A 19508-nucleotide genomic window follows, 5' to 3' on the forward strand; every position below is an offset into this window, starting at 1 on the left:
CTCAATTATTATGAAATGATAAAAATTTTTTTTGCGTCAACTCAATTATTTACTATGAATGTAGTATGTTCACTGTAGCCTTGATGTTGTAAGGCTAAAATTTAAAGTTATTTTTTTCTTTTTCTCGGATGTCTATAAATCTCCAAAAGCCTAAAGTCCATGAACTTTTGTTATTTATTAATTTCCCCTGATTTTACAATAAAGACTCACTGTAAAATGGAAATACAGAAACATAATGAAGAAATATTTCATCTGAGATTACCACTCAATATTTTAGTATATTACATAGTTTTACATTTATGAATTTGGAATTATACTGATCTAGAGAATAGTTCTACTTTTTCATAAAAAAACTATATTTTATACCTTTTCTTATTTAAATAGCCTTCAAAATAAAATTTTGCTGTTGCTGGTTAGCTGCCAAGTCATGTCCAACTCTTTGGCGACTCCATGGACTATAGTCTTCTATTCCATTATCATCATCACAACTATAATAGCTACATTTATTAATACATTAATGAGTCAAGCATTAAGAAAGAATCTTCACATGTATTACTTCATTTCTTCCTATTTTGTCCCCATGTTATACATAAGAATTCTGAGGCTCCCATTACTTACCAAGGCTCCTCAGTGAAAACAAAGTTGGAATCTGGATTCATGTCTTTCAGACTACAGAGTTAGGGTGCATGGTCACCACATTCATTATTCTCAATTATAGTACCTTGTATCACAATAATGTATTACAAATCATTTATTTTCCCATCGTGGGACATTGAGCTTACTTCCAATTATCCACATATCTCACGCCAGTGAGCTAAACATCCTTGCGTGTGTGTAGAGTCTTTGCACCATTAACTCACCTTGTCAGGATAAATTCGTTTTACCTGTTTTGACTGGTAATTCTGCACCAAAGTTCTGTAGGTTGACCCCATCACTCTCCTTTCAACTCCAGCTTTCACAACATCTCATTCCCCATAGCTTCACCTCATGTCCTTGGTTCTCAGCAATTTTCCAGCTGGCCCACTTCCCACGGGAAACATTCTTTAAGCCAAAGTCTTAACTCTTCCCCAAGCTCCTGTCCTATTTCATAAGGCCCTCTGAAGCTCCTAGCCATCATGGTTATCCAGTGATCAGTGCCTGTCACCCTACCTGTCACAGCGTCCACGTAACAGCCAAGTATCTGCCATTTAATAGACAGAGTCAGCTGTGGCACCTGATGCTGACCTCCTTATCCCATTTGTCTCTGGAGATCTGACAACCCTGGTTTGTTCTGGGAATATATACAACATAATTTGCATGTATTTTATTGGCTAGCAGCATTTATGCAGCAAAATTAGTTCATTGTTATTGAGTGTTTTTACTTAGTATCTTCATCCCATGATCCTACCATAAGACTTTGCCTCTAGTTCCCCTCCATGTGGTTGGCAGGAATCACAGAGCAGAAAATTCACTCAGAAATGGCTAGTTAACCAAAATTATGGGATTTTACAAACTCACATGTGTCAACTTTGATACATTTCCAGCATTTTGCACAAAGCAGCTGATCTGAAGACGCAAACTTAAAACACTTGTTTCATAAGCTTCCAAATAATTACCTAAATCCAGTTACCAATCCCTCTCCGTGGTTCTCAGACTTAGAGGCTGTAAAAGTGACCTAGGCAATTTATGAAAGAGCGCAGCCTTCCATACTTCTTCTCAATAGCCTGTCAACCCTGTGATTGATTCAATACAAGATCTTTATTTTAACAAACACCATGGGTGATTCTGAAGCAAATGATCTATTAACCCACATTCTAAAAGACAGTGCCAGCAAATGCTGAAATTTGCTACTCTTAGTCAAGTGTGACAGAATCAGCATTTTGCCCCATCCTCATTCCTGCATTCTAACATAACTAAGAGTAGGCAGGCAACCAGCAGAAACTCTAAAGCTCTAACCTCTTAGCTTTGTACAGATTTTCCGCAGGAGCACAAGGGACCATGCCTTGTCCCGTGCCAATGTGGACACCGAGCATAGCCAATTCAGCTTGCTCCTTCTGACATATGAGCACAGTCTGTATTAGGAAGGCCTTCCATGGTGGTACTGGGAAGACATTAAATAACTGTATGCAAAAAAATGAACAAATGAAACTGCGATTAAAATTCTCAGAAAGTTTGGCAGTTTGGGGCAACAAAAGGATGTGCCATGCAGGCATAAAAGAGAAACTGAGAATTCTCGAGTTTCATGTAATTTACAAGGAGACAAGACAGGAAACTCAGGAAGGCCTGACTGGATGTGGTAACATACTGTTTGTCTTTACTCATAATGAGTTAAAAGTTATCAGAGTAACATGGGTCTCACAGAAGAACCGGAATGAGAGGTATAGACCTACACAGATATCATGCAACCTCTTAGAGCTTCGTTATGCATGCAGGTAGAAAAAATGATGGTTCTAGGTCCATAGAAGGAAGAGTTTTGTCCTCAGGACATTACTGCCTAAGGGGATGACCAGGGAAAAATCTGGGCTTGAGATTTCCATCAGGAGCCCAGGAAAAGGCTGGAGATGGAGATTAAAGGAAAGTTTGTTGTCAAAGTCAGATTTTCCACTGAAAAAAAAAAGGTGGAGGGGAGAACCAAGATAAAGCCAGTATCAAAATGGGGGATCCCTAAAAGCAGAAAATGATTACATGGAGACCCCCAAATGCAGACTGCACTGAACTAATGACAATTCCCTGTAGGTTTCCCCTGTTGAAACAGTATTTTATAAGGAATCTCTAAAATTTTGCTTCCTTTTTTGCTTCCAACACCAGTGTATGGCTTATGAGGAATTTTATCTGCTTTTCGTTTAAGTCTGAAAATTGATCACATGGATTTGTGGGCTGTGTATATGATTTAGCTTCTTGACTACCAAGAATGAGAGACCTGGACACTATTACTAGCCATGAAGTTCTCAAAGACTATCACAGGTAAAACACTCACTGATTAAGCTTCTGGGGAAAATAAATGGGAACATCGTGGCAAGATGTCAGTTAAAGAGAAAGTGGAGCCTGGATCTATGATTATTCCCAACTATGGCACCTTCCTTTCCTATGATAACAGCGGCAGGTAACATACATGTCTGCTTAGTCACTCAGTCGTGTCCAACTCTTTGCGACCCCATGGACTGTAGCCCGCCAGGCTCCTCTGTCTATGGGGATTCTCCAGGCAAGAATACTGGAGTCAGTTGCCATTTCCTTCTCCAGGGGATCTTCCCAACCCAGGGATCAAAACCCAGGTCTCCAGCATTGCAGGTGGATTCTTTACCATCTGAGCCACCAGGGAAGCCCAATACATATATTGAGGGCTATCTCAGTGCCACGTCTTTTCATGAATTAACTCTTTTAATTCTGACAGTTATGAAGCAGACTCTTCTAGTCCCTGGAGGAGGGGAGGGCCTGGCAACCCACTTCAGTATTCTTACCTGAAGAATCCCACAGACAGAGGAGCCTGGCAGGCTACAGTCCATGGGGTCGAAAAGAGTCAGACATAACTGAAGCAACTTAGCACGAATGCAGGCTCTTCCAACACCCTCAGTACAGGTCATACAAGTGAGGAAACTAGACTCAAAGTCTGAGTGACTTCTCCAATCCCACAGCCAATAAGGGCGGGGCTGGGCATTTGCATCAAGGTGGTCTTTCTGGAGTGTTTGCATTTAGGTTACACCACGGTGAATGCCAAAGAGTCAAACTCCCAGGCAAGCAATTGCTTGCCTCTGAGGAAAACCATTCCTTAGTAGAAGAAGCTAGAAGAACAGCTAAGAATAAGCTTGAAGGAATCGTCTTAAGCACATGTAATTTTCAAAGGGGTCCAGAATTAGCGCCCATTTTAAGAAGTGGATGTTCTTTCCATCCAATTTGAACAAAGTAGTTTCATATTACTTGCAACAAAGCAATCCTTTGCAGATACTTCAGCAATCTTTGCAATGTATGTTCTGAAACACTGGAAATAGAAGACTCAGTCACTGGATGATCATTACAAAGAAACATACGTTCAACTAACAGATACTCAAAAGTCAAAAACAAAACAACAACAAAGACAATCCTTCCATTATCTTATTGATTTTTGTTAACATGAAATGGGTTGTTCATGCAACTTATTTAAAATTGTTTAGTTTTATTAGGAGTGCCTTTTGGGTGGACCACTCTGCGTGACTTTCATGCTTAAAAACCATTTTTTATTCAAATGTCTTACAGCCAACCCAAGAGAACCCTAGAAAAGGAGTTCTATTATTATCCCCCATTTTAGATGAAGAAAATCAGACATGGAAAAAATATACAATTTAACCAACATTCCATAGCATCACAGTCTTTAGAACAGTAAAATTAGATAAATGTGATGGTAACAACCAAAAACCTCTCCAAATCAAACTCTAAAAGTCTAAAATGTGTAGAACAGGATTCTAAAAGAACCTCACTTCTTTAAGTAAGAAAAGCACCATCCCATAAGCTCATATCAGACACATGATTAACAAACACACTGATTTTTAAAACTACCTGATTTACTTTATCATAACTAGTCATGGACAAGAATTTTATAAATAACATTGAGAAACTGTAGTTTTGACTGAGCAGCAATAAAACTACTGAAAGTATTCAATGAACTACCCAATGTTAATTCTTAAAAATAATTGGTATAAGCCAATCTTATGAATCCAAAAGCAGGTATATCATTAACAATTCTAAATATCAGAAATATTTTTTAAATGTCTAATGGTTAGTATAGATAGAAAATTCACTGATTGAAATCAGCTGTGAAACCTAGCCTGGAATTTGGTTGGCTAATAAGTTTAATTTTGTCTTATTAATTCAAAATTTAAATAGTTTGGACCACTTCTACATTCATGAAAAAGTTTAATCTTATAATATTAAAAAAAAAACTTTACAAACACATAGATGTAACTAGCTATCTCATCTAAAAAGCTATGTTATTCTTAGACTGCTTTTAAGATCCCTGCATTTCAAAGCTTATTTAAAAAACCATCACTATTTCGCATTTATAAACTGGATCTTTGCAATAGTGAACTCTAAATATACTACTGGGCTTCCCAGGTGGTGCAATGGTAAAGAATCCGCCTGCCAATGCTAGAGATGCAGGAGACATGGGATCAATCTCTGGGTGGGGAAGATCCCCTGCAGAAGGGAATGGCTACCCACTCCAGTAATCTTGCCTGGGAAATCCCAGGGACAGAGGAGCCTGGCATCTACAGTCCATGCAGTCACAGAGAGTCAGACACCACTGAGCAACTAAGAACCAAACAAATATACTCTTATATACTAAATGTCCACATCCCAATTTTAATTACAGTATTCCCTTTGTTAACATACAACGCTGCCTCTAATAAAAGCATGATATATTTCTACAATTCAGTGGCAAAATTAAAGGGTCTTTGTAGGGAAGATAATGAAGCAAGCACCAAAATAGTTCAAACCAAAAAATCAACATTACATTGATTTTTAAGAAAAGCCAAGAATACAGGTGCTTATATAAAACAGAAACACAGAACTTTATAAGAGAGGAAAGAGAGATGGCTTTTAACTATATTTAGATTCTCCAACCCAAATAAAAACTTTAAGAACACAAACAAGATAGAGACAGACAGAGAGAGGGAGACGGAAATGAAGAAACGAAGGGAGGAGACAGAAGGTGAGAGACAGAGACGGAGGGGGCAGTGGAGAGCGGGAGACCAAAACCTCACAGAAATAAAAATACACTCTTAACAACATTTTTAAAAATGTAAATATTCGGAGAAGGTGAGTAACAGAGCAAGTGTAATTCAGTGCCAGATTTCACAAAGAATACAAGGTAGAAACTAAACTCCACCAAAATGGAATTATAATAACAGTCAACACTTGCTTTATGAAGACAGGTCATGTTACAAGACTAAAACAACATCAAGAATGCAGTATAAACACTTCAGAATGTTTAGGAGAACAGCAGTCTTTAAGTACCATACAAATGATCAATGTTAGGTAACTGAAGATTAAATTAAGAGCAAGGTCTCTATAATTTTCCATTTGGTTCTACTTCAAGTAATCTATGATATACACGTGAATTCATTACATTGTATTGCACTATACATTGGCTGCTGTCACTATACCCAAATGTAAACAAAAACGCAGACTTTCTTGTCTATCTGCAGGTGTCCTTAGGTGGAAGATAAGTAACTAAACACTATGAAAAAGCCAGGAAATTTGTGTAGTTATTTACAGCATCCCTCAATGAATGCGCGTTTGGCTAAAGAGATCCCAACAAAATAAAGGGGAATAGCCCCAAATACAGCATCTGCTATGTTTTAAAAAAAACTTAGCTTATAAAAAAAAAAAAAAAAAAACGATAAACCATTGACTTTTGTAGACCATTTAGAAGGCACTCATCTCTTCATGCATGTTTCCGCAAGTGTCCTAAATTTGGGTCCCAAATGATCCAAAAACTCAAGCCCATCTTCTTCCTGTCGTTCGCTGCAACAGCCCACAGATCCAGCTGCTGATCCTCTTCCTTCGTAATTATAGGTCAGGACATAGTCTTGAGCTTGCATATGGGTGTTATCCTGATCACACTGCCGGACCTTCTGCCAAGAGGAAAAACACAACATACTTTATTATTATTATTTTAAACACCAAGACTTACTAGCATAAAAATAATTGCTTTGATTTACCTTTCATTGTTTAATTTTTAACCAGAGTGTCTCCTCTAATGGATTCCTATGTATAAAAAATGCACATGATTGGTCTGTATCATAAATCACACCATCAATTAATTCACTACATAGCAGGTTTCTAAAAGTCACACATGTGGCAGCAAGTACGCAAGCGTTTGTTTTAAGTTATCATTGCTTTCTCTTTCCAGATTATGGCTAATGTGAAATGCATTCATACACCCGAATGCATGTGGCTCAAAGCTTTCCAGATAGGCACAGTGACTGCAGGTTGGAGTTCCCTCAGATTCCACTGTTGGTCTCTAAGATCTGATTTGTCTGATGGAAAATGGCAACACAAGGCCATGAGAAAAAGAATTTAAGTATCATCTCATTCTTTCAGAAAGAATGAACAGCCAAACAAAACAGGAAGAAAAGTCAATACCCATTTAACCTCTGATTGCAATTCAATCAAAATTGAGGAAAATCAAATTTCTAATGAGTAGATTAATCATTAGGTGAAATATCAAAATCATAATCATTTCATAATCATTTAGAAAGTTGAAAAGAAAGCAAAACAGATTTATGGGAAACTCACTTCACCGAGACGGGGCTGGGTGTAAGAGCACCACTCGGAGTATGTGTATTTGCAGTTGTCGGCTGCTATTGGTCCTCCTCTACAAGAATCCAGAGTGTGCTGTCCACCTTCCTTATACCGCTCCAGGGTGTGATGATGCCCAGTTTCCTGGCAGGACTCCATGGTCTGGTGCCCTCCTTTTACCATCTCGATGGTCTCTTGCCCTCCAGTTTTCACTCTTGATCCCAGGGTGCCACAAATCCCCTGAGCAGAGCCACCCACAGCATGGGTTGTGAAACCATTTGTGGAATACTGAAACAAAACAGTTGGCAATGGGGAAATACAGAGAAAAACAAAAAATGAGAAAAAGAGCAAACCATGCAGATAATGCCATGAATTTTCATGCTAGGAGGTAAGCATTCCAAGGGCTGGGATTCAATCTGTATTGGCAACCCTGAGTACCTAACCACCTTAATTTTACTACTTCACTAGGTAGCTTCCAATACAGGAAGCCAACTGCAAGATGTCAAGTGATCTGAGTCTTGAGTTAAGTCAGAAAACTTAATGTGTGCTCCTTCTTCAATAACTTCTTAGACTACTGTACAACTTCATTTGTGAAATCCTTCCAGTATCTCACATCTCAGGATTCCACACTACTGTCTCACACAGATTGATGCTGCTTAAATTCAGTCCCTTCACCTGACTAGAACAGAAACAGAAATAATAATCGGTATTTTTATTCAGTGACTAACTGAGTTCCCTTCAACTGAAACAAAATTAATAGAAATTACAAGTTGCCGTAAAAAGCAGCAATATTAAATACTTGTCATATAATTTAATAAAAACAAATCAGCAGAGAAAGTAAGGACACCAAAGCTCTGGACACTAACTTTCCATGCTATGTTTTTATAGGAAACTCTAAGTTTCATTTTTTCTAATACCTTCCTAGATGCCTTTTGTTTTCTAGATCCTTTCTGCTCTAATCATCAATTACATTTTGGTAGGGAATTTATTTGTTCCTCATCCACATACTAGGGTTTCCCTCATAGCTCAGTTGGTAAAGAATCCACCTGCAATACAGGAGACTCTGGTTCCATTCCTCGGTCAGAAAAATCTGCTAGAGAAGGGACAGGCTACCCACTCCAGCATTCTGGCCTGGAGAATTCCATGGACTGAATAGTCCATGGGGTTGCGAAGAGTCAGACACGCCTGAGTGACTTTCACTTCACTTCTTTCCTTCATCCACATACTAGGCTAGAACTCAATGCTGAAGCAGTGCAATCACCTGTTAGCATGATTGCTTCATATATTTGACCGCAGGCTCCTTTCTAACCCATAGTAGAGCCTGAAAGCCTCCATTAAAGTTCTTCCCACGATGATCAAAGCCTGTAGCCATTTTATGGCTGCTGCCAGAAAAAAAAAAAACCATTATGCTGATGATCGGTGAATAACTAAATGAAACCCTTTTACAGCACAACCAGCAGCTTCAATATATAAAAAAGACAGGATTTAAAGTTGAAGCCGTGATACATTTGAAATAGGAAAAAAAAAATAACGACATGCCAAAGGATTTTTACTATTAAGTAACATTACATGGCCAAATTGAAATGCCACATATCACCATGGGATCAATGTCATTTGATTTGTCCCCTGCAGCTGATGACATGTTATATATTGTAAGCTATCTGATTTCAACAGAACTTTTCCCAGAAAAGATCACTACAGTTGTTTAGGCAAATTTATTGTTTGAATGTATACTATTTGGCTGAGCCACATGGCAGGAGGGATCTTAACTCCCTGACCAAGGACTGAACCGGCACCCCCTACAGTGGAAGTGCAGAGTCTTAACCACTGACCACCAGGGAAATTCCTATCGTCTGTACCTATTCTGAAAAGACAAACAATTTACCACTTTGTCATCGCCGGGAGCTTCAGTGTTTGACACGATGAGGTTCTGCTGAGTTAAATCATCAGGAAATACTTTTGGTTTTTTGGCTGCCCCAGTAGTAGCCCCACAGACCAAGGTGAATAGAACACCTGCAGGATGAGAGAGATGACTTTGGTTTATCATAAAAGAATGCTGTGAATTTATGATGACAAATACAAAAACAACTTTCTGGAAAACATAAATACTATTGCTTGAGTCAAAGCAGCATCCATTAGAAAAGCCTGCCTTAAATGGATAACGCCACAAACAAGGACACACTCAGTGCTGTATTTGTGTTGAATTTTATGTCTGCAGCAATTACGACAGCGCTGATATGATACCAACATGCAGTTTCAATATAAGAATTAAATATGTGTGTATTAAATAGAAATGTAGCTATATACAAATGAGCAGCCATAGGTAACAGTGTTGATTCTAAGAATGTGTCCTGAAAGTTACTTTAAAGGTTATCGTTTAAATTCATGAAAGGACTTACAGAATAGCAGTGCTATGCCCAACAATATTGCAAGGATGGCCCACTTTCCAAGTATCACTTCTCCGATGCCAGTACTCAGACCTGAGCGAATGGTGCAGTCATTTGGGGTAACACAGTCACATAATATCACGTCTAAGGGAGTGACAAGTGACAGGCCGAGTCTATCTGTGACTCTGACAGGGACTGTATATTTTCCAAACTGGAGGTCATTCACATAGGAGAGACGTGCTGATATATCTGAAAGGAAATAAAACCATGACTTACAGAATGTCATTGATTTCTCCTGGGCATAAATAACTAGTGACAGGATATTCACTATTATTTCCATACAATGGATATTCCAAATGGGAACGGCACAAGTGCTCCATGATTGCAAGTGTGCATGGACGAAATCTTTCTGATCATATACAAGGTTGTCTATGCGGCCTCTTTGTATAAAGGTCTTTTGCCTTTTGTAGTAATATATTTTATCTGTTCATACACAAATCCTTCCTATCACAAATAACAGATTTGTTAAGAGACTAACTTTTATCATATCTTTAAAAATTTTAATATGACCAAAATTTTAATTTTCATGTATCTTCTTTTATGCATGATTCGTCAGAGAATTTCATAGTCTGAATTCCAGATGTTTCTCCTTACTTTATTTTCATATATTATGCCAAACCATGAACTTACTATCAAGGCATCAGTCATGATGCTGGAACTTCTTCTCATGATCCTATAAAACACTGGGACCAACCTTCTATTTTTTCCTTTTGATGTTTTTTTCTTTAAGTCAAGAGTGGAAAATATCCAGATCAAAATTCAACAGTCTTGGAGACAGAGCCAAAAATATACTACTTTACACATAGATTACACATGCCCATGCCCAAGAATAGTCCTCCCCAGTTAGCCGACCCGGCATGACATTTTTATTATTTCGTATTTGACGCTCTAAATGTAAACTTCAATACTTGGGTAAAAAAATAAATCATTGAATTGAGTCAACTTTAAAAGAAAGCATGATTAACCCAGTGTCCATGAATGCATAAGAAATAATAATAAGACTAACAAAACCAAAATGTATGATTCAAAACATACCATGGTCTATTGCATTGTCTGTCTTATTTACTTCCCTCTATAAACCCATTTTACACATGAATAAATGAATACTCAAGAAGAATAAATAGTATAATGAGACCTAAAGCCTCTTTAAGACACAGTCTTCTCAACTTAGTGTTTCCCAGGCTTTTGGACTATTTCACAGCCCAGCAAAACTTTAAACTAATACAGTTTTGACCAACATAATCCTGTTAGTATTTCACTGTACTGAGTAGGGATTTTTTTTTTAAATTACCGCCTCTTTTAACATACAAAAAGATGTGATATTATGACATCAAAGAAGTAGCAAGGTCATCTAAATATAAGGTTGCTTCTCACATACACACTCATTGGTATGCTAAGTCACTTCAGTTCTGTCCGACTTTTGCGACTCCATGGACTATAGCCCTCCAAGTTCCTCTGTCTGTGGGATTCTCCAGGCAACAATACTGGAGTGGGTTGCCATTCCCTTCTTCAGGGGATCTTCCCCCAGGGATCAAACCCGTAGTTCTTATGTCTCCTGCATTGGCAGGCACACTCTTTACCACTAGCTCCACCTGGGACTCATTGGAATGCTATTAAAAACACTGAAAATTATGTCAGTTCACACAGCAACTTATAATAGGGAATCAAGAAATATTCCCTGAAAGCATGGGGATGAAAACCATTCAAGCGCATTTTAAAGGCAACTCCCATTCAGTTTACAGTAGATGAAGGTTAGCGTTAGGGTCAGGAAAGCTGGGCTGACAGGACATGATACACAGATTGTGCAGTCAGGAGACACAGAATGTGCTGGAAAGTTATGAGCTGATGTAGGGAGTGAGGCAACGGTGGCATGGAGAGAAAAGTTCCTTTTGCTTTTGCCATTCTTGTCACCAGAGATTTTAACAAAGGTAAAGTCGGAAATACACACTGGGACCAAGTGGGGGAAGAATCCCACATGAAAAACATTATATAAGAAACGGTCAGAAGTCAGTGCAGCGCAGAGAAGGGATCATACAGTGGACACTGTGATGCACTCCCAGATCCCCCGCAATCAGGGATGTATTGTCCCAGCTGCTTGGGAGGCTATCAGCACCGCCAGGGACTGGGCCTTCCTGCCAAAGGTCATGCCCCCTCAGGCAGCCCAACCCACTGGCGGAGTCACAAAAGAGCACAGAACGGAATGGCCTCTCAGGAATGGGGATGACTCATGCGTTAGTCAAGGCTGTCCTTCGGCCTGAGCTTCAGCTTGAGTTTCCTTTCCATTCACGAATACTGATGCCAAGGAAACGCCTTGATAAACATTCAGCCTAGAAACACTGTCTCAGCGCCCGCGTCCCTGGGAACACACCTGCAAAGGATGGGGATTCCCTTCTGACCAAGGAAACCACCGTCGTGTGAAAAATCTGTGTGGGTGGGAGGCACACAGCCTGGCAGTGGTTCTAGCAGACCTAGTCTGGTGATTTCGGGGCGGGAGGGATAGCGTGTAGCATGGGAAGGAGAATTCACACAAACTGTAGGGAATCTTGGCACAGGACTGACCAGAAACAGGCTCTTCCCACCGCACCAACGCTGAGAAACGCGCACTCATTTGTTGGTGGTGGTTACCATACAGTGAATTATTCTTCTATATTTTAGACATTTTGATGCTGAAAACGACAGAGTAACATTTAGAAATACATACCGTTAACTTTTGTCAGTCTCCACATTCTAAGTACCTCTGAATCAGAAGCACCTTCCAAACTGAAGTCAAAGGGTGGGCCGTGTATGGGTTCATCCGGATCTGAAGCAACAATCTCGGCCGACGACATGACAGGTTTACAGATTATCACCGTCCGCTGAGGTATGACTGGGCCGTTATCATTCACGTCCTCAAGAATAATCCCCAGTACTCCATTACATGTTCTCCCATCTAGAAAATTGGATATGAAAATATAATTTCTTGATTTTTGAGTTTCTATTAGGCAATTACACATTGAAAATTACACATTATTAGGCACTTGTACCATAGAAATGACAGGAACAGGCACAGTCCTGGGTTATAACATTAAGGTACGTTAAAAGAAAGACATAATCCATTTCAAATATGTTGTACAGAAAATAACTGCTCTTTAGATTTGTTGTCCATTCACTAAAAAGCTGCCATAGACATGAATTTTTGTAGAGGTGAGTTTTGACAGATTTTTAAAAAGAGGAAGGAAGAGAGGACCAAAAAGGGCATTTCTGGTATAGTCAAAACACAAGGAGATTTAATGAGGTGGGAAAACACATACACAGACCTATGTTCTGGACATAATGAAAGAGAAGGCATGTGGAAAGCACCTAAGATTTGGGGGCAGGAAAAGTAAAAGGTAAAAGGCATAAGATATGCATTTGGAAGATTAGAACAAAATTAGTACACAGAAACGTTTAACACACAAAAGACCCCAGAAGTGGAAAATCACTCGCAAACCTGAATAATCACTCTGAGGTAGCCTAAGGAATTCATCTATAAATACAGTCAATAAACTTACTGAGTAATTACTTTGTACACAGCACTGCAGTGGAAAATCTGGGAGATTTGAAGATGAAGTGGGCAGGTCCTGGCTACAAATGCGTAACACAGTTGTGAAGCCTAAAAGTAAACATAAATCCAGGACTTGTGTGTCTAAACTATCTTTTCTTTCTGCTTATTAATAAGGAGGCCATGGTTATGAGAGGTGGAAAAAAGGATGAAAAAAACTTGTGCCATCTGCGACCCGGGGCTATGTCTTAGACGAAGCTGCTCTCCTAAGGAAAGCTAGGAGACCAGGCAGAGCCCTGCAGCCAATACCTCAACCCAACAACAGGACCAGTTGTATTGACCAGGAGCCACAGCCCATCAAGTTAGAGAAACCAGTTCTGAACTGGGGGCCACAGAAAAGGACATGGTGGAAGCAACTGCAAAATTGCTCACGGGTGAAGTGGAAGAGAGGACAAGCCTGAAGCTGAAGGCAAGTCAATACCTCCTATTTAATATCCTGCAAATTAAAATTCCAGAATGAGCAAGGTTAATGCTTAAAGGAAAGCCAACAAAATCACTCATCAGAAGATTAACTCACTCTATGCAAGACAGCTTCAAATCATGTATATTTACTATCTTCAAAAACATAAAGTTAACTGTTTAAATAAGAATGCAAATGACAGCTGAAATTCCAGTAGAAATAATCTAATAATTATCTAATAGGGACTCTAGAAGAAAAGGATAAATAGAATGGGAGGGAAGCAATACTTAAAGAAATACTGGCTGAGAATATCCCAGAATTAAAAACATGGATTTTTTTTTTTTTAATGTTCTGATCTGACTGCAGTGCTGGGTGAATAAAGCTAAACTCTCAGCATAAACACTGAATTAAAACTATATATTGAATACAACCTAGGGAACTACAAAAGCTATCTGGATGTATTACCTACAAAAAGATAATAAATAGACAGCAAAATAAGCAAGAAATGCCAAAGGATGATGGAGTACCACTTGCAGGGTAATGAGGGAAAGAAAGTGTTAACTCAATATTTTAAACTAAGTCAAATGACAAAATCAAACATAAGGACAATATTGAAATATTTTTCAGAACAATAAAACTGATAGGGTTTATCACCCACATCGCACCACTGAAAGAACTAGTAAAGGATGTAGTTCAGCAAGAAGAAAAGATAACTAGAAGAGAAGAAATGAGATACAAGAAACAAGGGAACTATCTCTCACTTTGGACAACTTAAAAAAAAAAAGACAGAAAGGTAGCAGGAATATATGCAAACATGTATTTTATCTGCCTGACAAACTTTTCTATTAGGACAGAATATTCTCTTCCCTCAGATTTTTCTGGTTCTCAAGCTACGTAGTGTTTTCCTGCTCTCTCTGAAAATAAGGATTGAAGGATGTCTTGACTATTCCTTTCGATTTGGGTCCACAGAGTTGAAAGCACATGTCTTACTGATTGAATCTGATTAATTGTAATGGCTTTAAAAATTTACCTCTACAGTGTTTGCTGTTCTACCACTGTAATAAATGCTTGAGTTTCCCTTTCATGAAATGTGTAGAGCTGTTCAATAAACTTTTTTTTGCACACTGTGATCAGTATTGGTATAGAATATTTCAACCAAAGATTTTAGACATCTAACTCGGTATTTCACAGCTCTGTTCTTCATGTGTTAGTATATAAATAATATTCTTTTATTTACTGGATTATATGCATGCAATGCTCACCTTCTAATATTAATATAATTCTATATGCATGTGTGCATGCTAAGTCACTTAAGTTGTGTCCAACGCTTTGAAACCCTATGGACTATAGCTCCTCCGACCGTGTGATTCTCCAGGCAAGAATACTGGAGTGGATTGCCATGCCCTTCTCCAGGGGATTTTCCCAACCCAGGGATAAAACCCGCATCTCTTATATCTCCTGCATTGGCAGGCAGGTTCTTTACCACTAGCGCCACTTGGGAAGTCCTAGTTCCCAATTCTATACGGGTAAATACCAATTTCAAAAAAGTCCTGGGAAGTGGTCCACAATTTATATGCATGACACTCTTCTGCTAAATGTTTTTACAAATCTGAAAGCACACTCCTCCTCCCAAAAGTTTGAATCTTACAAGAGAAGAAGCGTAAAACTCAACTACACAGAGGAGACACCTGGGTGAAACTGCCAGCTGAGGTTAGATATAGAAGGGAAATTAAACTCAAAGCTTAAAAAAGACCTATGTTTAGGAGAGGGGAAGGCAGTAAAACCAAAAAGTACAGAGATATGAGAGGAATGTGTGGTAAAGCTGAGACATTGAAGACTTGAGGGAGAATTTTTTAAAGAGGAAGCAAGTGCTGTATGTAGGGAAGCCGGAGAGAGGAATTTAGCATAAGCCCAGAGGTCAATGCTCACAGAAGACAGCATTTCTCATATGGAAGCAGGTAGGGTGGGGAAGGTCCAAAGGGAATGAGTTGATATAGATCTTTTTAAAAGGTAAAGAACAAAAACAAATAAAAAACATACTTTAGTACAATCTCAGTTCATAAAAAAAAAAAAATGTCAAGTTACTTATCCCCGACCAGCTTCAAAAGAAATGAATGGAAAAGGCCCCATTACACATTTATTTTCGACCACAAAGATGATACAGTGCCTCTCATCTAAACGCCATGAAACATTTGCTCTCTCGCTTATTTTTATCTCCTCTGCAACAGAGGAAAATGTGGAATAAAAATCATATCCAAAATCTCTCATTCCAGACTAATTTTTATCTCGTCAATGAACAAACCATTTGCCAACTGCAATATAAAATGTAAAAATAATGGACTTGATATTCATATTATTTCTCTTTTCACTTGCCTTTGACCAAAAAACATGTCTTGACAAAGGGACAAAGGAAGCTGAGGTCTTTAAGGATAGTCTTTAATTGGATGAAGTTAAATTAACAATGATTTCAACTTTACCAAATCAATCAATGGATATGAGCCATTTCTCATTAATTTAGAAAAAGCTGAAGTACCTAAAACATCCTCCAAAGTCAGTTCTAAAATCTTATTTTGCAAGCTACAATATAATAATTTATGTTTACTGTAATTAACATTTATTTTACAGAGACACAAAGTTCAAATGTATGTTATGGTAAAAATTATATTTTATGTACTAAGAGGATCCCATTCCTGATCATTGTGCTCACATTCCAACTTTACAGGGCTCATAGAAAATGATTTTACATTTTACATGATTTTGTGGATTCACAGTATTTGTTTTTCTAATTTTATAGTGTCAGAATACTAACCCCCAAGTATATTGTTAGTTTCCTGTAGAAAGATACAACGTTTTTAGGATTGTGTATGTTAAGTTGCTTCAGTTATGTCTGACTCTTTGCACACCATGGACTATAGCCTGCCAGGCCCCTCTGTCCATGGGATTCTCCAGGCAAGATACTGGAGAGGGTTACCATGTCCTCCTCAAGGGGATCTTCCCAACCCAAGGACTGAACCAGAATCTCCTATGTCTCTGGCATTGGCAGGCGGGTTCTCTAATACTAGCACCACCGGGGAAGCCCTCTTAGGACTGTCTATGAGGAAATTAAGTATATTATCTCTCTAATGAATTTTCCTACTGAAGTATTTTTTAAGAGATATGAATAAATAAATTGAAGCTGATTTTACTAATTTTCTCAACTAAAATGAATGATTATTTAATTTTAATAAATTAGTCATATATTTTCCATGACTAAATTATTTTACACTTACATACAAAATTGAGGGTGCTACTGGAAAGCAAACTTGAGTTAATAAATAATAACAAACTCCTCAATACTTGTCATCTGGGGAGGAAAAAACTCTGAATATACATTGTTAATTTAAAAATGGAGGATGTACATGATTGAGAGTCTACATAGCTGGCTTAAACACAAAGTCCTTACCTTTGTCTGAGGCAATGATTGAAATATTATATACACCACTTCTGGCTTCTCTGTCGAGTCTTTTCAAAATGGTGATTACTCCTGAGTTTTCATCCACATCGACCCACCCTTCTGGATCATTTGACTTCATATACCTGTGAAAAATGATGAGTTAAAATAACAAAACAGATCATAAGTCAAATAACAATCCTAGTATCAAAATAAATTACACATTTTAAAAAGTGAAAATCGCTCAGGCGTGTCTGACTCTTTGCGACCCCATGGATTTCTCCAGGCCAGAATACTGGAGTGGGTAGCCTTTCCCTTCTCCAGGGGATCTTCCACCCCAGGGATCAAATCCAGGTCTCCCACACTGCAGGCGGATTCTTTACCAGCTGAACCACCAGGGAAGCCCAATGTACACAGAAACTTTTTTTTCCTTTTCTAAGAAAAAAAAAAACCTGGTCAAGTTGACATTCACTAAAATAGAATTACAAGTACCTTATGCCACTGCTACTTCTTGTTTCCGGGTCATATGCTTTATAGCCAATGTTCTTTGTTCCCACTGATACATTTTCTTTAATTCGAACAGTTTGTACCCGAGGGTCACACTCAGGACCCTCATCCTGATTTAGCACGTTAACAGTGATTGTTGCTGTGTTCATGGTTGATCTTGAACTACCAGTATATGGAGCTTCATTAACTACACCAATTTGCAGGGTCACCTGCTGTTTTTCTTCATAATTCAGTGGCTACAAAAGCAAGCATGTTGAAAATCAGATCAAGATGCAGTATTTGGCCATGTGAACTAGTGTGTAACTAGTTAGCTTCAGAAATACGTACTAAGTGCTGGCTCAGGAAGAGTCATGAAAATACTAAACATATACCCACAAATGTGCTGATTCAGTATTTGGGTAGAACCAGCAAAAAAAAAAAAAGAAAAAAAAATCCCTCAATTGCAAATTTAACACAACATCACAGGTTCTAACAGCAATTTCAGATAGTATTTAATGAACTATTATTATTTGAAATATTACTTTTGGGACTTCACGCTCCAATCAACAGTAACTTACTATTCCATCAATTTGGGCATCAGTTTATCCTATCCTCCTGAGATAAATACAAATATTTGTACCTCGTTTAGGGTAGAAAAGGTGGGTCAAATTTTATAAGATGTTTTTAAGATAAGAAACAAGAAAATAGAAAGATTATGCGCTTTGCACTTTCCTTTTCTACCTTTTTTACCCCAATTACTCTTTAAAAAGTGGGTAGTACCAAGTTTAATGGAAGGTGTTAATTTTATGTTGCCTGATTCGTAGCTGTATTGAAAATGGGTGAAACCATTTCCCAGAAGATAGAATTTTTTTTCTTTATCTTTTAATTGGAGGAAAATTGCTTTACAATGTTGTGTTGGTTTCTGCACTACAGCTCAAATCAGTCATAACTAGACATACATCCCCTCCCCATCAAGGCCATCACAGAGTATGCCAGGCTGGGCCTCTGAGCTGTCAAAGATCTCACAGAGATGTATGTCCTTTCTATAATGCCAAGGATTAGGGCAGGGTTGGAGGAAGAAAGAAACAAGATTTAAGGGACAATCCCTTTGCTGTTTGAAGCAAATGTTAACCCACAGATTGAGCTAATTTTCATCACAGTAAGAAAAATCAATCATCATTTTTAATCCATTCTCCTTGTGAATGTAGAAAAGGGAAACCACAGAGACCCAGGATAGAATTATGTTCTAGTAAAAGAGGCAGCAGAACCATAGGCTTCTATGGTTTTGTCCAAAGCCAGAACTCAGGTGACTTTATGGGTTAACTCTGCCACCTGAATTAGCAGTGATGTCTCCTGAGACAATTAGAGATTATTAGAAAGAGGTTTTGGAAGTATTTACATCTTTGAATGGTTGAGGACTCCCATTCCGAACCAGGAAGTTAAGAACGTAATGTACACTGTATCCAAAAGAACAGATCTATAAACAGCTTCCCTATGAGTCTGACCAAGAATAACTCATTATTTGGGAAATTCAGTAATGAAGGAGAAGCTCCTTGATACAGCGATAGAAAGAATGGACTAGGAAAGCCTGGCTGTGTCCCACAGGTGCCAAAGCTGTACTAGCTTTTTAATTGTTAAGAGATACTGGTTAAAACAAAAAAAGGGAAAAAAAAAACCAGAGATATTCATTACAAAGTGGGTACTAAATGATATTAATTGAACATACATATATATAATAATTCTAAACTATCATACCTTTACAAAATGTTCTCCAAAATGAGTACAGTCATCCCACTATATACATTAAGAACACAGTATTTACATTTACTTAACTGTCTATTTTAGATCTAAATTTACTACAATTCCTTTATTTTCATTAAGCTCCAGTATACTAATCTATCATATTATAAGCTG

The 19508-nt window shown here is 38.2% G+C and overlaps 1 protein-coding gene across 4 annotated transcripts in view; it reads right to left on the reverse strand.

Annotated features, from left to right (window-relative positions):
* Positions 1 to 4168: 4168 nt before the first annotated feature.
* Positions 4169 to 19508, reverse strand: part of LOC110142693 (desmocollin-2) — a 35471-nt gene continuing 20131 nt past the window's right edge. For 2 of the 4 annotated variants that reach the window (XM_070452783.1, XM_070452782.1), the window contains exons 10-17: positions 17601 to 17851; positions 17121 to 17254; positions 12400 to 12627; positions 9651 to 9887; positions 9137 to 9264; positions 7249 to 7539; positions 6672 to 6717; positions 6466 to 6584 (exon numbers count right to left, since the gene is read on the reverse strand). In XM_070452783.1, coding sequence (XP_070308884.1) covers positions 6682 to 6717; positions 7249 to 7539; positions 9137 to 9264; positions 9651 to 9887; positions 12400 to 12627; positions 17121 to 17254; positions 17601 to 17851 — 1305 coding nt within the window. In that variant the 3' untranslated portion in view covers positions 6466 to 6584; positions 6672 to 6681. Of the gene's footprint in view, positions 6585 to 6671; positions 6718 to 7248; positions 7540 to 9136; positions 9265 to 9650; positions 9888 to 12399; positions 12628 to 17120; positions 17255 to 17600; positions 17852 to 19508 lie in introns of all 4 variants that reach the window. The other 2 variants (XM_070452781.1, XM_070452780.1) reach the window with 1 other exon arrangement.

The sequence above is a fragment of the Odocoileus virginianus genome, chromosome 22 (genome assembly GCF_023699985.2).
Source record: "Odocoileus virginianus isolate 20LAN1187 ecotype Illinois chromosome 22, Ovbor_1.2, whole genome shotgun sequence".
Classification (NCBI taxonomy): Eukaryota; Metazoa; Chordata; class Mammalia; order Artiodactyla; family Cervidae; genus Odocoileus; species Odocoileus virginianus.